At 46.6% G+C, this 13,678-nt stretch overlaps 1 protein-coding gene across 7 annotated transcripts in view; it reads left to right on the top strand.

Annotated features, from left to right (window-relative positions):
• Window positions 1-524: 524 nt before the first annotated feature.
• The window catches only part of GRIN1 (glutamate ionotropic receptor NMDA type subunit 1), a 38,911-nt gene continuing 25,757 nt past the window's right edge, over window positions 525-13,678 (top strand). For 5 of the 7 annotated variants that reach the window (XM_043984870.1, XM_043984874.1, XM_043984869.1 and 2 more), the window contains exons 1-3: window positions 526-1,068; window positions 5,386-5,520; window positions 10,359-10,535. In XM_043984870.1, the coding sequence (XP_043840805.1) occupies window positions 820-1,068; window positions 5,386-5,520; window positions 10,359-10,535 (561 nt within the window). In that variant the 5' untranslated portion in view covers window positions 526-819. Of the gene's footprint in view, window positions 1,069-5,385; window positions 5,521-10,358; window positions 10,536-13,678 lie in introns of all 7 variants that reach the window. The other 2 variants (XM_043984871.1, XM_043984873.1) reach the window with 2 other exon arrangements.

Raw genomic sequence — 13,678 nt, 5'->3', positions numbered from 1 at the left:
CCCCCCTAAAGCTCACAAGTGGGAAGATCTGAGCTCCCATGAGGGGCCACAGAAGCTTTCTTTTGAGGTGAGGAAGGTTCAAGAACATAGAAACTGCTGGAATCCTCATCCAAAAAGTCACTCAGAACAAACATTTTCCCGGTTGTGATCACCTATCCCCGCCACCCAGACCAGCCATGAAGTGACCTAAACTGGTAGGCAGCGACAAACAGTAGGGGATAGGAGTGGGGGGCGGGGCGGAAGGAACTGGAATGCGAGGTAGGGGAAACCCGTTCTCCGGGCGCCTTGCTCACCACCCCCACCCCCAACCTCCATGCTCCACACTCAGTGGGCTGAAGACCCGAACACCACTCTACGTGTCACTAACACTCGTTCACAGTCGCTCGCATCCGCGCACACGAGCACGCGCGCACACTCTCTGGTGTGTGCTGGGGTAGGGGTTGGGAGAAGGAAGGTTTGGGGAGGCGGGGGTGGCAATCGAGGAGGGGCTTGGGGGGGGTCGTTCTCTCTCTCTCTCTCCAGCTCCGCAGGCGCATCCCCGCTAGCCCCGCAGCAGCAGCTGCGGCAAAAGCCACAGCGTCAGGACCAGAGCTGCTGCCGCTGGGTCCCCTCAATTCGCTCCACTCACCCGTTCCCTACAAGGCGCTGCGGGTCCCTGGGCCCCCCGGCCGTGCAGCTCCCAGCCTTCGCTTCAGAACCTCGGACAGCGTGGGGAGCTGGGAGTAGAGCGCGCCTGGGGCGCACAGCTGGGAATGCCCAGGGGCATGCAGGTGCGGAGCTGCTGACACCCCGGGGCCCAGGTTGGGGCCCGTGAGCACCATGCGTCTACTGTTGCTTGCCTTGCTCTTCTCTTGTTCCTTCGCTCGCGCCGCTTGCGACCCCAAGATCGTTAACATTGGCGCAGTTCTGAGCACCCGAAAACATGAACAGATGTTTCGTGAGGCTGTGAACCAGGCCAACAAACGGCATGGATCCTGGAAGATACAGCTCAATGCTACCTCGGTCACCCACAAGCCCAATGCTATCCAGATGGCCTTGTCTGTGTGTGAAGACCTCATCTCTAGCCAGGTACCCTCCCCCTCTTCTGGGGCTCTAGCCCTGGTGCCCAAACCCTTTCCCCCTCCTTCATATCGATACCCATCATATACAACCCCTAACTCTTATCAATGTCGTGCTCTGCCGTTTCATCTCCTTCAACGTCCTCCTTAATCCCTGTCTCTTTCCTCTTTTCCTCTTTCCCTCTTTCCCTCCTCCTCCTCCCCATCTCCCTTCTCTATTCTCCTCCCCTCTTGCCTCCACTATCCTTCCTTCCACCAACCTCTTCACCCCCTCTTCATCCACCATCATCCCTCCCCTCCATTACACCATGTTTCCTTCCAACCCCTCCTTCTCCATCATCCTTCTCTTCATTCCTCTTCTTCCACTCCATCTTCCTCTTTCTCCCCTCTATTCCAACCCTTTATCTACCTTATCACACCCTCTCCTCTCTATCCTCCTCCTTTGCAACCCCTACAATTCCTTTTTTCCTGTTCATCCTCCTCTACTTCTTCATCCTTTCCCCCCTCCTCTCCTCCAGTCTCCTATCATTCATTCCCTTACTCCCTTGACTGGCTTCCTCAGATCCCATATATTCCCAATGATTCCATTTGTCCCCAGATTCCCTCAATCTCATGTCAGAAAATTCTCTTTTTGTAGAGGACACTAACACAGCCAACCATCTGTACATCCAACAATCCATCCATCCATTCCTCCACACCTTTGTCCCCAGGTCCAGTATTTGGTTAATTATCTTGCTGCCCTCATCAGTTCTCAGAGAAGCCAGAGCAGATATGTGGTATGCACTGAGGATTCTGATGAGAGAAAGAGAGAGAGAGAGAGAGAGAGAGAGAGAGAGAGAGAGAGGTCATTCTGTGTACCAGTGTATGTTGGATGTGAATGCCTGAAGTGCAGTCATGCACTCACAGAATAGAGCTTTAGGAGAGAACCTGAGGCCATCACTGTGTCCTTCTGTCTTATCTTTTAGTTCCCTCAAATCTTTCTCTGTCTCTCTCATTCTTTCTTCTCTTCACTCCATACATCATAATATTAGTGAGTATCTATATGGGAAGAGAAAATGGTTGCTTTTCTATGTTGCTGTTATGCATATAACTGTTATACATGGGGGCAGGATACATATGTGGTTCTACATGGGTTTATGTGAAGTATATGCGCAGTATACACATAGGTTCACAGGGTGTGGGGGGTACATTCTTTTTTATATAGTGTACATACACAAATACACACCATACACAAATATATATGTATATATAAAAATATATGTACTTGGCTTTGTGAAGTATACATAGAGGTTATATACTCTCTGTGTGTGTGTGTGTGTGTATGTGTGTTGCACATGAGGGAAAGGTGTACACAGTAAGGGCAAGGCTAGGTTAACATAGCCTCCCTTGTGTCTGTCTAAAGTTGTCCCTCCCCTGGAGCTCAGCTTCCTTTTGAATTCCAACAAAGCCAAGAGGATTACCCGCAATGCAGCCCTTTATGTAAGAGACAGTGAGACACAGAGACAGAGAGACCCACAATCAGAGACATAGACACAAAGGCACAGGTGCCCCCCCCACACACAGTATGTGACATTCCAGGCAACGTGTATCTAATTCAGAGAGTGTTGACGTCAAGGTCCTAATGATGAAATAATAAAAGTGTCCCCCAGCTCCCCCGGTCCTCACCACAGGACCCTCCCACTATCTCCTGAGGCCACTCCCCTGGAATCACCTCAACTCTCTGTCCCTATGCCAGGTTATACTCAATGACCCTCTCTCCAAAATGTCCATTCATGTAGGAAGGGGTACCACTTGCTCCCAGGCTCCTCCTAAGACCACTCACCCAAGCTGACACAAGGCCAAATCTAAGCAGTAGGAGGTAAGGGAGTGTGCAGCAGTGTTGCCTTGTCAGAGATTGTGGGGGCTGAAGAATAGATGGAGGCACCCAGCAGGGAACAGCTGTTCTCTATGACAGTGCTCCTTGTGGGGGAGGAATGAAGGGGAAGGAGTGGTTTAGATGCCTGCCTCCAAATTACCACTTACCAGATCACGGGAGAATGGGGCATTAGGAGGGGACAGTACTCGGTCACACAGGAGCAAAAGTGTTTTTAGGAATCAGATGCATAGTCTATTTATCATCCTTCTCACAACCAGACTGATTGTTTAACTCCCAGGGGCTCATTTATGAGACCACATCTGTAGCCAACGACTTGGCTCACCAATGTTCCTGTGTGGGAATGTTGATGGAAAGGGGCCCTATTAGGCTAGGGAGACCTCCTAATTCTGCTTCTCCTCCCCGTGAGGTTCCATTATCCCCAAACACATAGATTCTATCTCCATGGCTTAAGAGGTAGCCTGATGTCATAGAAAGAACACTCACTGTATTTTTGGCATCAGAGGACTGTGTCTGAATCCTTTTTCTACTATTTACTAATTTGCGTGACCCTGGCAAGTCACTTGACTTCTCTGAGCCTTAGTTTCTTATCTGTAAAATGAAAGATTTGGATGAGGGAAGGGAATAAGCATTTATAGAGCACCTACTATATACCAGCCATTGGGCTAAGTGCTTTTTACAAATGTTATTAGGTGCCATTACTATCCCCATTTTAGTTGAACAAACTGAGGCAGACAGAGGTTAAATGACTTGCCTAGGGTCACATAGCTAGTAAGTATTTGAGAGGCCAGATTTTAATTCAAGACTTCCTGACTCCAGGGGGCAGCTAGGTAGCACAGTGGATAAAGCACTGGCCCTGGATTCAAGAAGGACCTGAGTTCAAATCTGACCTCAGACACTTGACACTTACTAGCTGTATGACCCTGGGCAAATCACTTAACCCTCATTGCCCCACCCCCCAAAAAAAAGAATAACAAGACTTCCTGACTCTAGACTCACCTCCCTGTCAGTGGAGCCACCAGCTCCCTCTAAACTGGATAAGATCCCTTAATGTTCTAAATTTATAATCCTATGACAAATTAGGCCTTTTCTGGCCCTATATCTCCTGACAATGTCCCAGTTAGTGCCAGTACATGGGGAAGGACTCAGATAATGGGGGGCATTGTAAAAATCAGGAAAGGAAGGGCCTAAATACTTGTCTGTTAACTTATCCCTCTTGGATAGAGAAAAGACAATTTCCCAGGCCCTTGCTGATATGTTCAAGATTCCCACTTTCCTTATGTTGCCTTTCGGGGAGCAGGCTCCCTTATTAGGAACTACTCATTCCACCAACTGGTATCTATGACTTTGGAGAAATTCCGGGGATATCTTGATTTTATACCTACTGAAAATCAACCTATACCTGATCAACACTCCCATGAAGAGGTCAGTGGCTAGAAACCAGGTCTCATCCCCCAGGGTGGGCCCTTTGTGTTCCCTTCAGCCATTGAGTTCTGACAATTGAATGGGAGAAGAAGAGAGTTGGAGGAGGATTTTATTGCCATTCTGGGGATTTGATTTGTATCCTTTCCTTTCCAGCTCAGTATTCTCACTCCCACACCTTCCTCAGGGTGGGCAGGCTCTGAGTCAGACCCTATAACAAGAAATAGGGAAACACCCTTTTCCCTGGAGGTCTGGGCTTCCTCTCCAAACCTATCCGTCAGACCCCATCTTACCTTCTGACCACACAGTCCCCTCATGTGCCCTCCACTGCCCAGTTTCTACACTTCTTGAATGCTTCCACAATGGTCCAGCCAAAGCAGGCAGGTAATATCTGAATCAGGGCCACTAATGGTGTATATGGAGGCTGGTGTTGTCAGTTCACCATCTCTCAGCTCTGCTTATTTGAATCTTAGCTAAGGCTCTGCTCATCCTGGGCTCTGTCATTTTCCTCTAATGGTCTCAGAGGGGGCTTTATGGTCAGAGTATTATAATGAGGTTTCAGTGAAATCATGTATATAAAACACTTTGGGAATGTTAAAGAGTGATATAAATGCCAGCTATAATTATCATCATTATTATTACATGTGCTCGTATGTAATTGTATACTATGCAGGAGACCAGGCTGAGGATGAGTGGCTCTCTGTATGTGGTTATGTGTATGTTTGGGCAATGCTGTATGTATATAAGGTGAATGTGTCCATATGTAGATACTGTTTGGTGGTGGTTGTGTTGATAGCAGTGATGTGTGTGTGTCTCCAACTTTGGGCAACTTCCTCTGATTTTTTTATTTCCCTCATCCCTAGTTTCTACATCCTCCAACATCAGTGGACTCAACTTCTGCTTGCCAGCCTCGGCCTCCGTTTGTCATCGGCCAATATGGTGGGAGGGTGGGCTCATGGGCAGTGCTGGCTGGCATGCCTGAGCCCCCCCAGACCCACAACCCCCCACTGACCTCATATCCTATGTCCACAGGTCTACGCAATCTTAGTTAGCCACCCACCTACCCCCAACGACCACTTCACTCCAACCCCCGTCTCCTACACAGCCGGCTTCTACCGCATCCCCGTCCTGGGGCTCACCACCCGCATGTCCATCTACTCCGACAAGGTAACTCCCGCATGTGCTCCTCGATGCCCTGGTCAGCACTCTGCCCTGCATTGTGTGTCAGACTGGGGTAGAACTGGCCTCTGGGCAGTTCTGTGGCTAGAGACAGCTGACTGATAACCTCAGGCCTCAAGGAATCTGGGGGCCAGAAGTGAGCAAGAGAAAGGAAGAAAATCGGGTCTGAGAATGGGCAGTAGGTGAGTGGTGGTATAAAGGAGGAACTCCAGAACTAGTGGTCCTGAGGCCACTACCAACTCCTCCAGCCTCCACATGGATGTGGGGTCCAGACTATTTCCCTCTGGGCCTAGACATGACCCTGGGAGGACCTGAGACCACTTTGGGTCAATGACAAAGGCTAGAGGACCCTGCAGAAAGCAGAGGGTGAGGGAAAGTATCCTAGTCTAAGGTGTCCAATAACTAGCCCACTAGACTGTCCAGAATTCCCAGGATGTCACAAGGGTTGTTTTCAAGGTCCATTAGCCCAAAGCCAGAAATTAGGATGGTCAATAAGTCATGTCAGATGCTCAGTGCCTTCTTCACACCCTTAGCCCTAGAAGATGATAGGGCCAAGAATTTCTTCCTCTTCTGGGAAGGTCCTATCTGCTTTCCTGCTTGTCATAAGGGAAACAAGTTTGCTAGAAAAGTTGCCATGTTGTGTAACCAAATATCAGTTTGTTCACTCAAAACAGCCCATAGAAGATGCTTTAATGAGCTTCCCCTGCCTCTCTATCATCCCCTCCACTTTACTCCTGTGATGCCCCACTGGAGGGCCAACAGTTTTCTCTGAGATTACACAAAGGGATGTTAAAGTCTAGCCCCAATTGAGGACTGGGCCAGCTGGGGCAAAGACTGGAGACACCTTCCTTCCCCACTTCCCTTCCCCTCCCGGCCCCCCCACCCCCAACCAAATTCCAGGGAGCTAATATTGAAACAAAAAAGAGGTAGTTTCAGGACAATGTAAATCCACTTCACACTGTGGGGAATAAACTGATTGAACTCCTTCCCTCATTAATCAATCAACACATGTTTATTGAATGCTTACTGTGCTTTATGCTGGGGAGACAAAGACACGGGAGGCAGAATCTCGAGCCCTGAAGACTGACCAAGCACAAGAAAAGATAAGTAATTCAAGGTCCTGTGTGATTTGCTCCCGCCAGGCAAATGGTTCAATCTAGCAGCCCTTCAGGGAACTGAGTAGACAAAGAACATTATGACCTGAGGCTTTCAGATGACTTTTCATGAAAGAGGGACTCAGAGACTTGAATTGGGATTTAAAGAATTGGAGGAGTTTAATTAAGTGGAAAGGTGTGGGGAAGGGCATTCTAGATTTGGAGGTAGGAAAGCACCCACTGCATTTAGGGACCAATAAATGAAGTGAACTTCAGGTTAGAGGGGACCTTAGAGATCATTAATTCAACCCCTTCACTGTACAGATAGAGAAACTGGGTCTTTGAGGAAGAGAAGTGACTTACCCAAGGTCATTACGCTGAGAAATGGCTCTGGACAATGAAAGTTCTTTCCTATCTGGGCTCTAAAGATCCTCCCACCAAAATCCCCTCCACCACCATCATTTGGAAACTGCATGCATATCTCAGGAAAATCCTTCATTCTGCTCATGGATCATTTACAGGACACTGGAATGGTTAAGCACCATGACAAACACAATCCCTAAATCAAACAGATGCTACAAGTACTGGATGCATAGGCAGAGTATATCCCTGGATCAAGGAGTGTCCCTCAGACACCCTCCCAGGAGTTCCTCAGGCCTAAAAACCACAGAATGGGGTAAAATAGATACAGAAAGAATAGTCTTTTCATCTTATAAAGCCCAAGAGGGAAAGAGAGCCTACTGAATGAACCCTATACCCTTCAGTTAATGCAGGGGAAACCATGCTGAATAAGAAGGGACCGCCTACTCCAAATTTCAATGAAATCATCTATAATGTGTTTTTCTGACAACAAAAATACTTAAGCAATTTAACAAATACTAATCAGTTTAGCAGTCTCCCCTGGGGAAAAGAAGACCAAAGGAGAAGATAGATAAAGCAGATAGTCAACACTCAAAAGAGGGACTTCAAGGCGAGGTACTCCCAAACAGGGCTGAGATAGAGGAAAGAACTAAAGACTAGATGCCACATTAAATCATTCCAGATGAGACTATCTGTGGACAGATTTTTGCTAGGTTTGGATCAGAAATCTGGACTCTATAAAGCTCACTGATTTTGAGGTTGTTGAGGTTGTTTGTTGTTTGATTGGTGGTAGGGAATGGGAGAGGCGGGGCAGCTGGTGATTTTGGTTTTGTAGTCTCATCGTGCAAGTTCCTTTTAATAAGTTCTAACCTTGTCTTGACTGAAACAGGAAGGAAAGGTTTTTCCATGCCTCCATCAGCACAGGCATGGAGGCCAGGTGGGGTGGCAATAGTGACCATGTCAATCTCAGAGCCTGGGGAAAGCCAGCACTGCTGGAGACTGAGAGAACTGGAAGGAAACCCTTTATGTTGAATTCACAGCGACCTGCTATGTCATTTCTACTACTCCTTGGTCCTAGACCTACCTCCTAACTACAAATGGAACAAGTCTAATTCCCTTTTCACATGATAGTCTTTTTTTTTCTTTTTCCTTTTGCCCTAGGCTAAAAAGGGGATGGATAGGTAGAAGCTGTACTAGGAAGAAAGCTCTTCCCTGTTGACATTCCTTTTTATCACAGAGCACAGTAACTCTTAGCTCACACACACCCAGTGCCTCTCACTGCCAAGATCATCTAGCTTATCTCCAAGTTTCAAAAAGATCTCAAGATTCTAGAATGAGGAACATTCAATGATCTTCTATTTAGAATTTTATTTTCCAAACTACACATAAAAACAAATTTTGACATGAATTTTTTAAAACTTTGTGTTTCAACTTCTCTGTCTCTCCCCCACCCCCCAAAGAACTCAAGCAATTCAATACAAGTTATACGTGACATTCATACAAGTCATGCAAAACACCTCCACATTAGCCAGTTTGTGAAGGAAAACAGTCAAAAACAAAACTTCAGATTAAGGAACTATCAAAAAATTATGCTTCAATGTTTTCAGATACCATCGTTCTTTTTCTTTAGATGGATTGCAATTTTCATAAGTCCTTCAGAGTTGTCTTGGATCATTGCGTTGCTGAAAGTAACCAAGTCATTCACAGCAGATCATCTGACAGTATCTCTGTTATTTTGTATACAGTACATTTCATTCTGTATCAGTTCATGTAGATCTTTCCAGGTTTTTCTGATAGCATCCTGCTCATCATTTTTTTTTGTTTGTTTCTGATAAAGTAACTAACAAAAAAAATTATGTTTCAATCTGTATTCAAATATCATCAGTTCTCTCTCTGTAGATGGATTGCAATTTTCATGAGACCTCCAGAGTTGTCTTGGATCATTGCATTACTGGAAATAACCGAGTCATTCACAGCAGATTATCTTAAAATATTGCTGTTATTTTGTATATAGTAGATTTCACTTTGCATCAGCTCATGCAGGTTAATGAGGGACATTTGGATTCTCCGTTCCCCGAAAACCATCTACACAAGTACATGATGAGGGAAGAATGAGTAAACAGCAGGTCATGTGAAAAAGATCTGGGGACTTTAATGAACTGTATGCTCAGTATCAGTTAACAGGGTGACACAATGGCTATTAAAAATCCCCTAATGTAATCGTAGGCTGCATTAAAAGAAGTATCCAAAATGAGGGAAGTCATAGTCCCACTGTCCCTTGTCCTCATCTAATCACATCTGGAGCACTGGGTACAGTTAGGAGATTTAGATTTTAGAAGGTACATTAATGAATAGGAGCACTTCCTCTGGAAGTGCTCAGATCACATGGGGACCAAATCATAGAGCAAAGGAACTTGGTTGGGATGTTTAGTCTGGAGAAGAACTTTATTTTTGTTTTCAATCACAAATATTTTATTATTTTGTACACTATTCTATTTGGAGAAGAACTTTATAAGGGAACATGAGACCTGTCTTCAAATATCCAAAGGAGTTGTCCTGTAGAAGAGATCAGGCTTATTCTGGATTTTCTCAAAGATCAGAATCTAGGACCAATAAGCAAAAGTTACAGGGAGACAGATTTTGACTCAAAATAAAGGACTTCTTGACAAAATTTGCTGTTTGACACTAGAATGAGCTACCTTGGCACTCCATCACTTGAAATGTTTGAACAGAGGCTCAATCACCACTTGACAAGGATGCTGTAAATAAGCAGTCCAATGTTGGGTTAAAGTTGGGTTGGATAGACTTTGAGGGACTTTCCAACTAAAGATTCTGTGATTCTGATTCTAAATGTGGGAGGGTAACAAGGTGGGGGTAGGGAGCATAGAGACAGAAGCAGTACCAAGAGGGATCCCATGGCTGGGACAGTGCCCAGTCCCTTAGACAGGTAAGTGTTAGCCTGGCCAGTGGGGGCATGAATTGGGGAGAATGGGAAGATCTGGGTGAAGATATCTGCCCCCTTAGTTTCCAATTGACTCCCCAGATTTCATCCCAGCTAGGTACCCTTTGCACAATTTCCATCCCCCATAATCCCAGTTGCCCTCAAGACTCTGCTCTCTTCAGTCTCTTACCTTTCAGGCTCCTTCACCCCAGACTGTTTCTCCTGGCCTCCACATCTCCAGACTCCAGAACTTGGCTCCTTCTGGCCACTTGCCTCTTTGACCTACATATAGTCCTGAACTCTGGTCCCCTTGGCCTCTATGCTCCTGAGCCCCTCTTCCCTACCCCTAGTTCACACACACACACACACACACACACACCACACACACCCCTTCTGTCTGTCCTACTCAGTCTCTCTTGTGTCTCCTACAGAGTATCCACTTGAGCTTTCTTCGGACTGTACCTCCATATTCACACCAATCAAACGTCTGGTTTGAGATGATGCGTGTCTACAGCTGGAACCACATCATCCTCATTGTCAGCGATGACCACGAGGGCCGGGCAGCACAAAAGCGCCTAGAAACACTTCTGGAGGAGCGGGAGTCCAAGGTGAGGGGGACAGGGGTGGTCAAGGGAGGCGGCTGAGACGAGGAGCAGAGGGCAGAGTCCGCCTGGGGCAGAGCCGCAGTGTCTGTAGCTCCTATGTGTAAAACACCCTTCTCTTTCCATTGTGCCATGGCCGGCATCACCATGTCTGACGAGCGCCCAACCCAATCTGTACTTGGTTCATTTCACGTGCTTTGCCATAGTCGAAATCTCCCACGTGTCATCCCTACTGGCAAAGGGTCACATAACCTGGAGTTCTGCAAACACCACCCTGCCCCTGCCTCCAGGAGCCCCTCAGGCTGGGTGTGGGGGACTCCAAGCAGGGCTGTTTCCTTCTGCACCCTGGCATGGAGCCCCCCACCTTGGAACTGCCTCTGTGCTCACAAGCACATCTCCCTAGGCCAGGTGCCTAGGAAGTGGGCATAGGTCAGTCCACTGGAGTCCCTGAGAGTGTACTTCCCAATCCTGAGTGTGAGCCAATGGGCTGGATAGCCCAGCCCTTAACTCTGTTTCCTAAGAGAGCTCACTTTAATGCTTGGGAGGTAGCATAGTATGTTAGAAAGAGCACTGACTCTGGAGTCAGAGGCTCTGAGTTCAAATCCCCTACTCTGATGTTTACTGCCTGTGTGACCTTGAGCCGATCACTTAAACCTCCATAAAACTCAGTTTCTTTCTCGGCAAAATGAGAGGTTTGGACTAGTAGGCCTTTGAGGTCCCTTCAAGCTCTAAATCTATGATCCTATTAATCACCTCATCCTAAGCTTGTGAATGCGAGGTCTTTTTCTGGGCACGGACCTTGAATCTCTTAAACCTGCCCAACCTCTACAATGTCCAAGCCTCCTCCTCGTCAGAATCCCAACAAGACACATCTCAGAAGGTCCCAGCTATCCCACTCCTGAGACTGGCTGCCCAGACACAACCTGTCCAGGATAGGGGCACTATTCCAGAAAAGGGCCCAGATTCAAGCCCTCTTCTCTCTCTCCTTTCCCAGGTACCTAATTCTCCCTTCCTATGTCTTACTTCTCCAGCTATGCTGGGGCCTGGGTGGAGGATTGCCCTTAGCACAGATGGAAAAGAGGTCAAAGTGTCTCCCCTTCCCCTTGGAGTCCCTCCTTTCCTTCTGTGTTCTTCCTAGCTTCTCTATTCTCATCTTCCCTTTCTTGTGCCCTTCTATATCTTTCCCACCACCAGTGCTGGGATCTGAGGACTGGAGCATTTAGTCTCCTTTTCCTTCAGAGGTGCTGATATTCATGCTTTCCAATCAAGCCCTCTCACCCTCTGCCATGATCTCAGTTCCTTTGGTTCATGGCCATCAACCCTGGTCATGAACCAAATCTTTAAATGCTCCATTGCTTCCTTGGATTAAGAGGGAAGCCAGAGACTCATCCCACACATTCTCCTATCCTGTCCTGTGTCTATGCTCAAGGCAGCCCTTGGGTTCAATTAGGGTGTTTGCTAGTCTAGAGCTAATGTTAGGAGAAATAGGAAGAAAGGGGATTCTGGGTCTGGGACCCTGGGTAATGGGGAAGATCTTAGGGCTCTCTCCAAATTGTGACCCATTTTACAGATCCTTGGAGGTTGGCATCCTTCCTAGCTGACAGAGAAGTCAAGAGGATGGGTTTTCTGGAGTTGGGGACATCTCCTCATTAGGACTGGGGTCTCCTGAGGTCAGGAGCCATGTATCCCTCTCAATTTAGAGAAATGTAAACAGTGGACCCCTCAGAAATCAGCGCTGGAATCATCCTTATCTAATACTTTTAAACAAATGATCTGGAGGAGGAAATGCACAGTGAAATCTATACATTTGTAGGTGATGGCTAAGTTTTGCTTTGTTTTGAGAAGCAAGGTAGTCCAATGGACAGAGTCCTAGACTGGGAGCCAGGTGTCCTGAATTCTAGTCTTGGCTCTGCCTCTAACACAATGTGTATAAGGCCTTGAGCAAATCATAGCCCTTCTCTGGGCCTCAGTTTATGCATCTGAAAAAATGAGGGAGATAATACAATATAATACAAGAAAAACTTATGAAGTGCCTACTATGTGCCAGGCACTGTGCTAAGAACTAAGACTAGCTATTCTCTAAGGTCTCTTCTAGAGAATTAACATATCTGTGACTTCATAACTCTCATACAACCTATAATGCATTTACAACAGAATACTGACCCTTAGAATAGATACATGACTCTTACAAAAATGGCCTCAAAGGAAGAAGGAAAAAAGTCTGAGGGACCAGAGGAAGGATCTATAGAAAAACTAAGTTATAAATCCAAAGGCAGAGAGGAGAGATTTGGGCTTATAGAATTACAGAGGGAAGAGGCCCAAGGAAGACCTGAGGCCAAACTGAGTGGAGCATGAGGATGAATCCCAAGCTGTCCAATTTATTGATTAGGGAGTGAACTGAAGAATCTTGTTCCTCAGAATTGCTACAGGCTGGGAACACAATCCATGGCAATTCATAGTGGATTTGTAACTCCTCTTACAAAGATTTGTCAGTAAGATTTGGGAAGGAAAGCCCTGGAACTTTTCAGTTTGACCAATACACTTTTAGTCTTTTATCCAATGTCCAAGCCCTAGGTCTTTTCATATTGTACAGACAGGTTTCTTGAGGAAGGGCCACAGATTACAAAGGAAGCTGGGTTTTTTTGGGGGGGCTGGGGGGCATGTTGCTGACCCATGTGGTGATGACATGGAGTACAACCAGGGCCTTTTCCAAATCTACACACACACACACACAGTTCCTCTATCCTAAAGGGGATACCCAGAGAAGGTAGATGTGGAGGTCATAGCTCAGGCTTTCATTCTTACAGTGAATTGGTAGCGGGTGGGGTGGGAAAGATGCATATCCTCAGGAAAGTCTGAGGCCAGCCACAGGAGGGTTTGTCTGCTCTGGGCATTGCCTGAGGGCCTGACCACACAGTTTTGTCTGTTCTGCCGGGCATTGCATCAATCTCACAACCCAATTCATCTTCATAGACACTTAGGGAGGAGTAATGAGATGGTGTTTCCTTTTCTCTCCAGATAATTTCAAGCAGATGTCACCCTCCTGATTGCCAAATTCTTAGTGACTGACTAGCACACAGATCCCACCATATGTATATGTATATATATATGCACATATATTCATATGCATATATATTCTTCCTGTCTGT

The sequence above is a fragment of the Dromiciops gliroides genome, chromosome 2 (genome assembly GCF_019393635.1).
Source record: "Dromiciops gliroides isolate mDroGli1 chromosome 2, mDroGli1.pri, whole genome shotgun sequence".
In the NCBI taxonomy this organism is placed as follows: domain Eukaryota; kingdom Metazoa; phylum Chordata; class Mammalia; order Microbiotheria; family Microbiotheriidae; genus Dromiciops; species Dromiciops gliroides.
The sequence above is the reverse complement of the archived record's forward strand: the minus strand, read 5'-3'. Positions and strand labels throughout refer to the sequence as shown.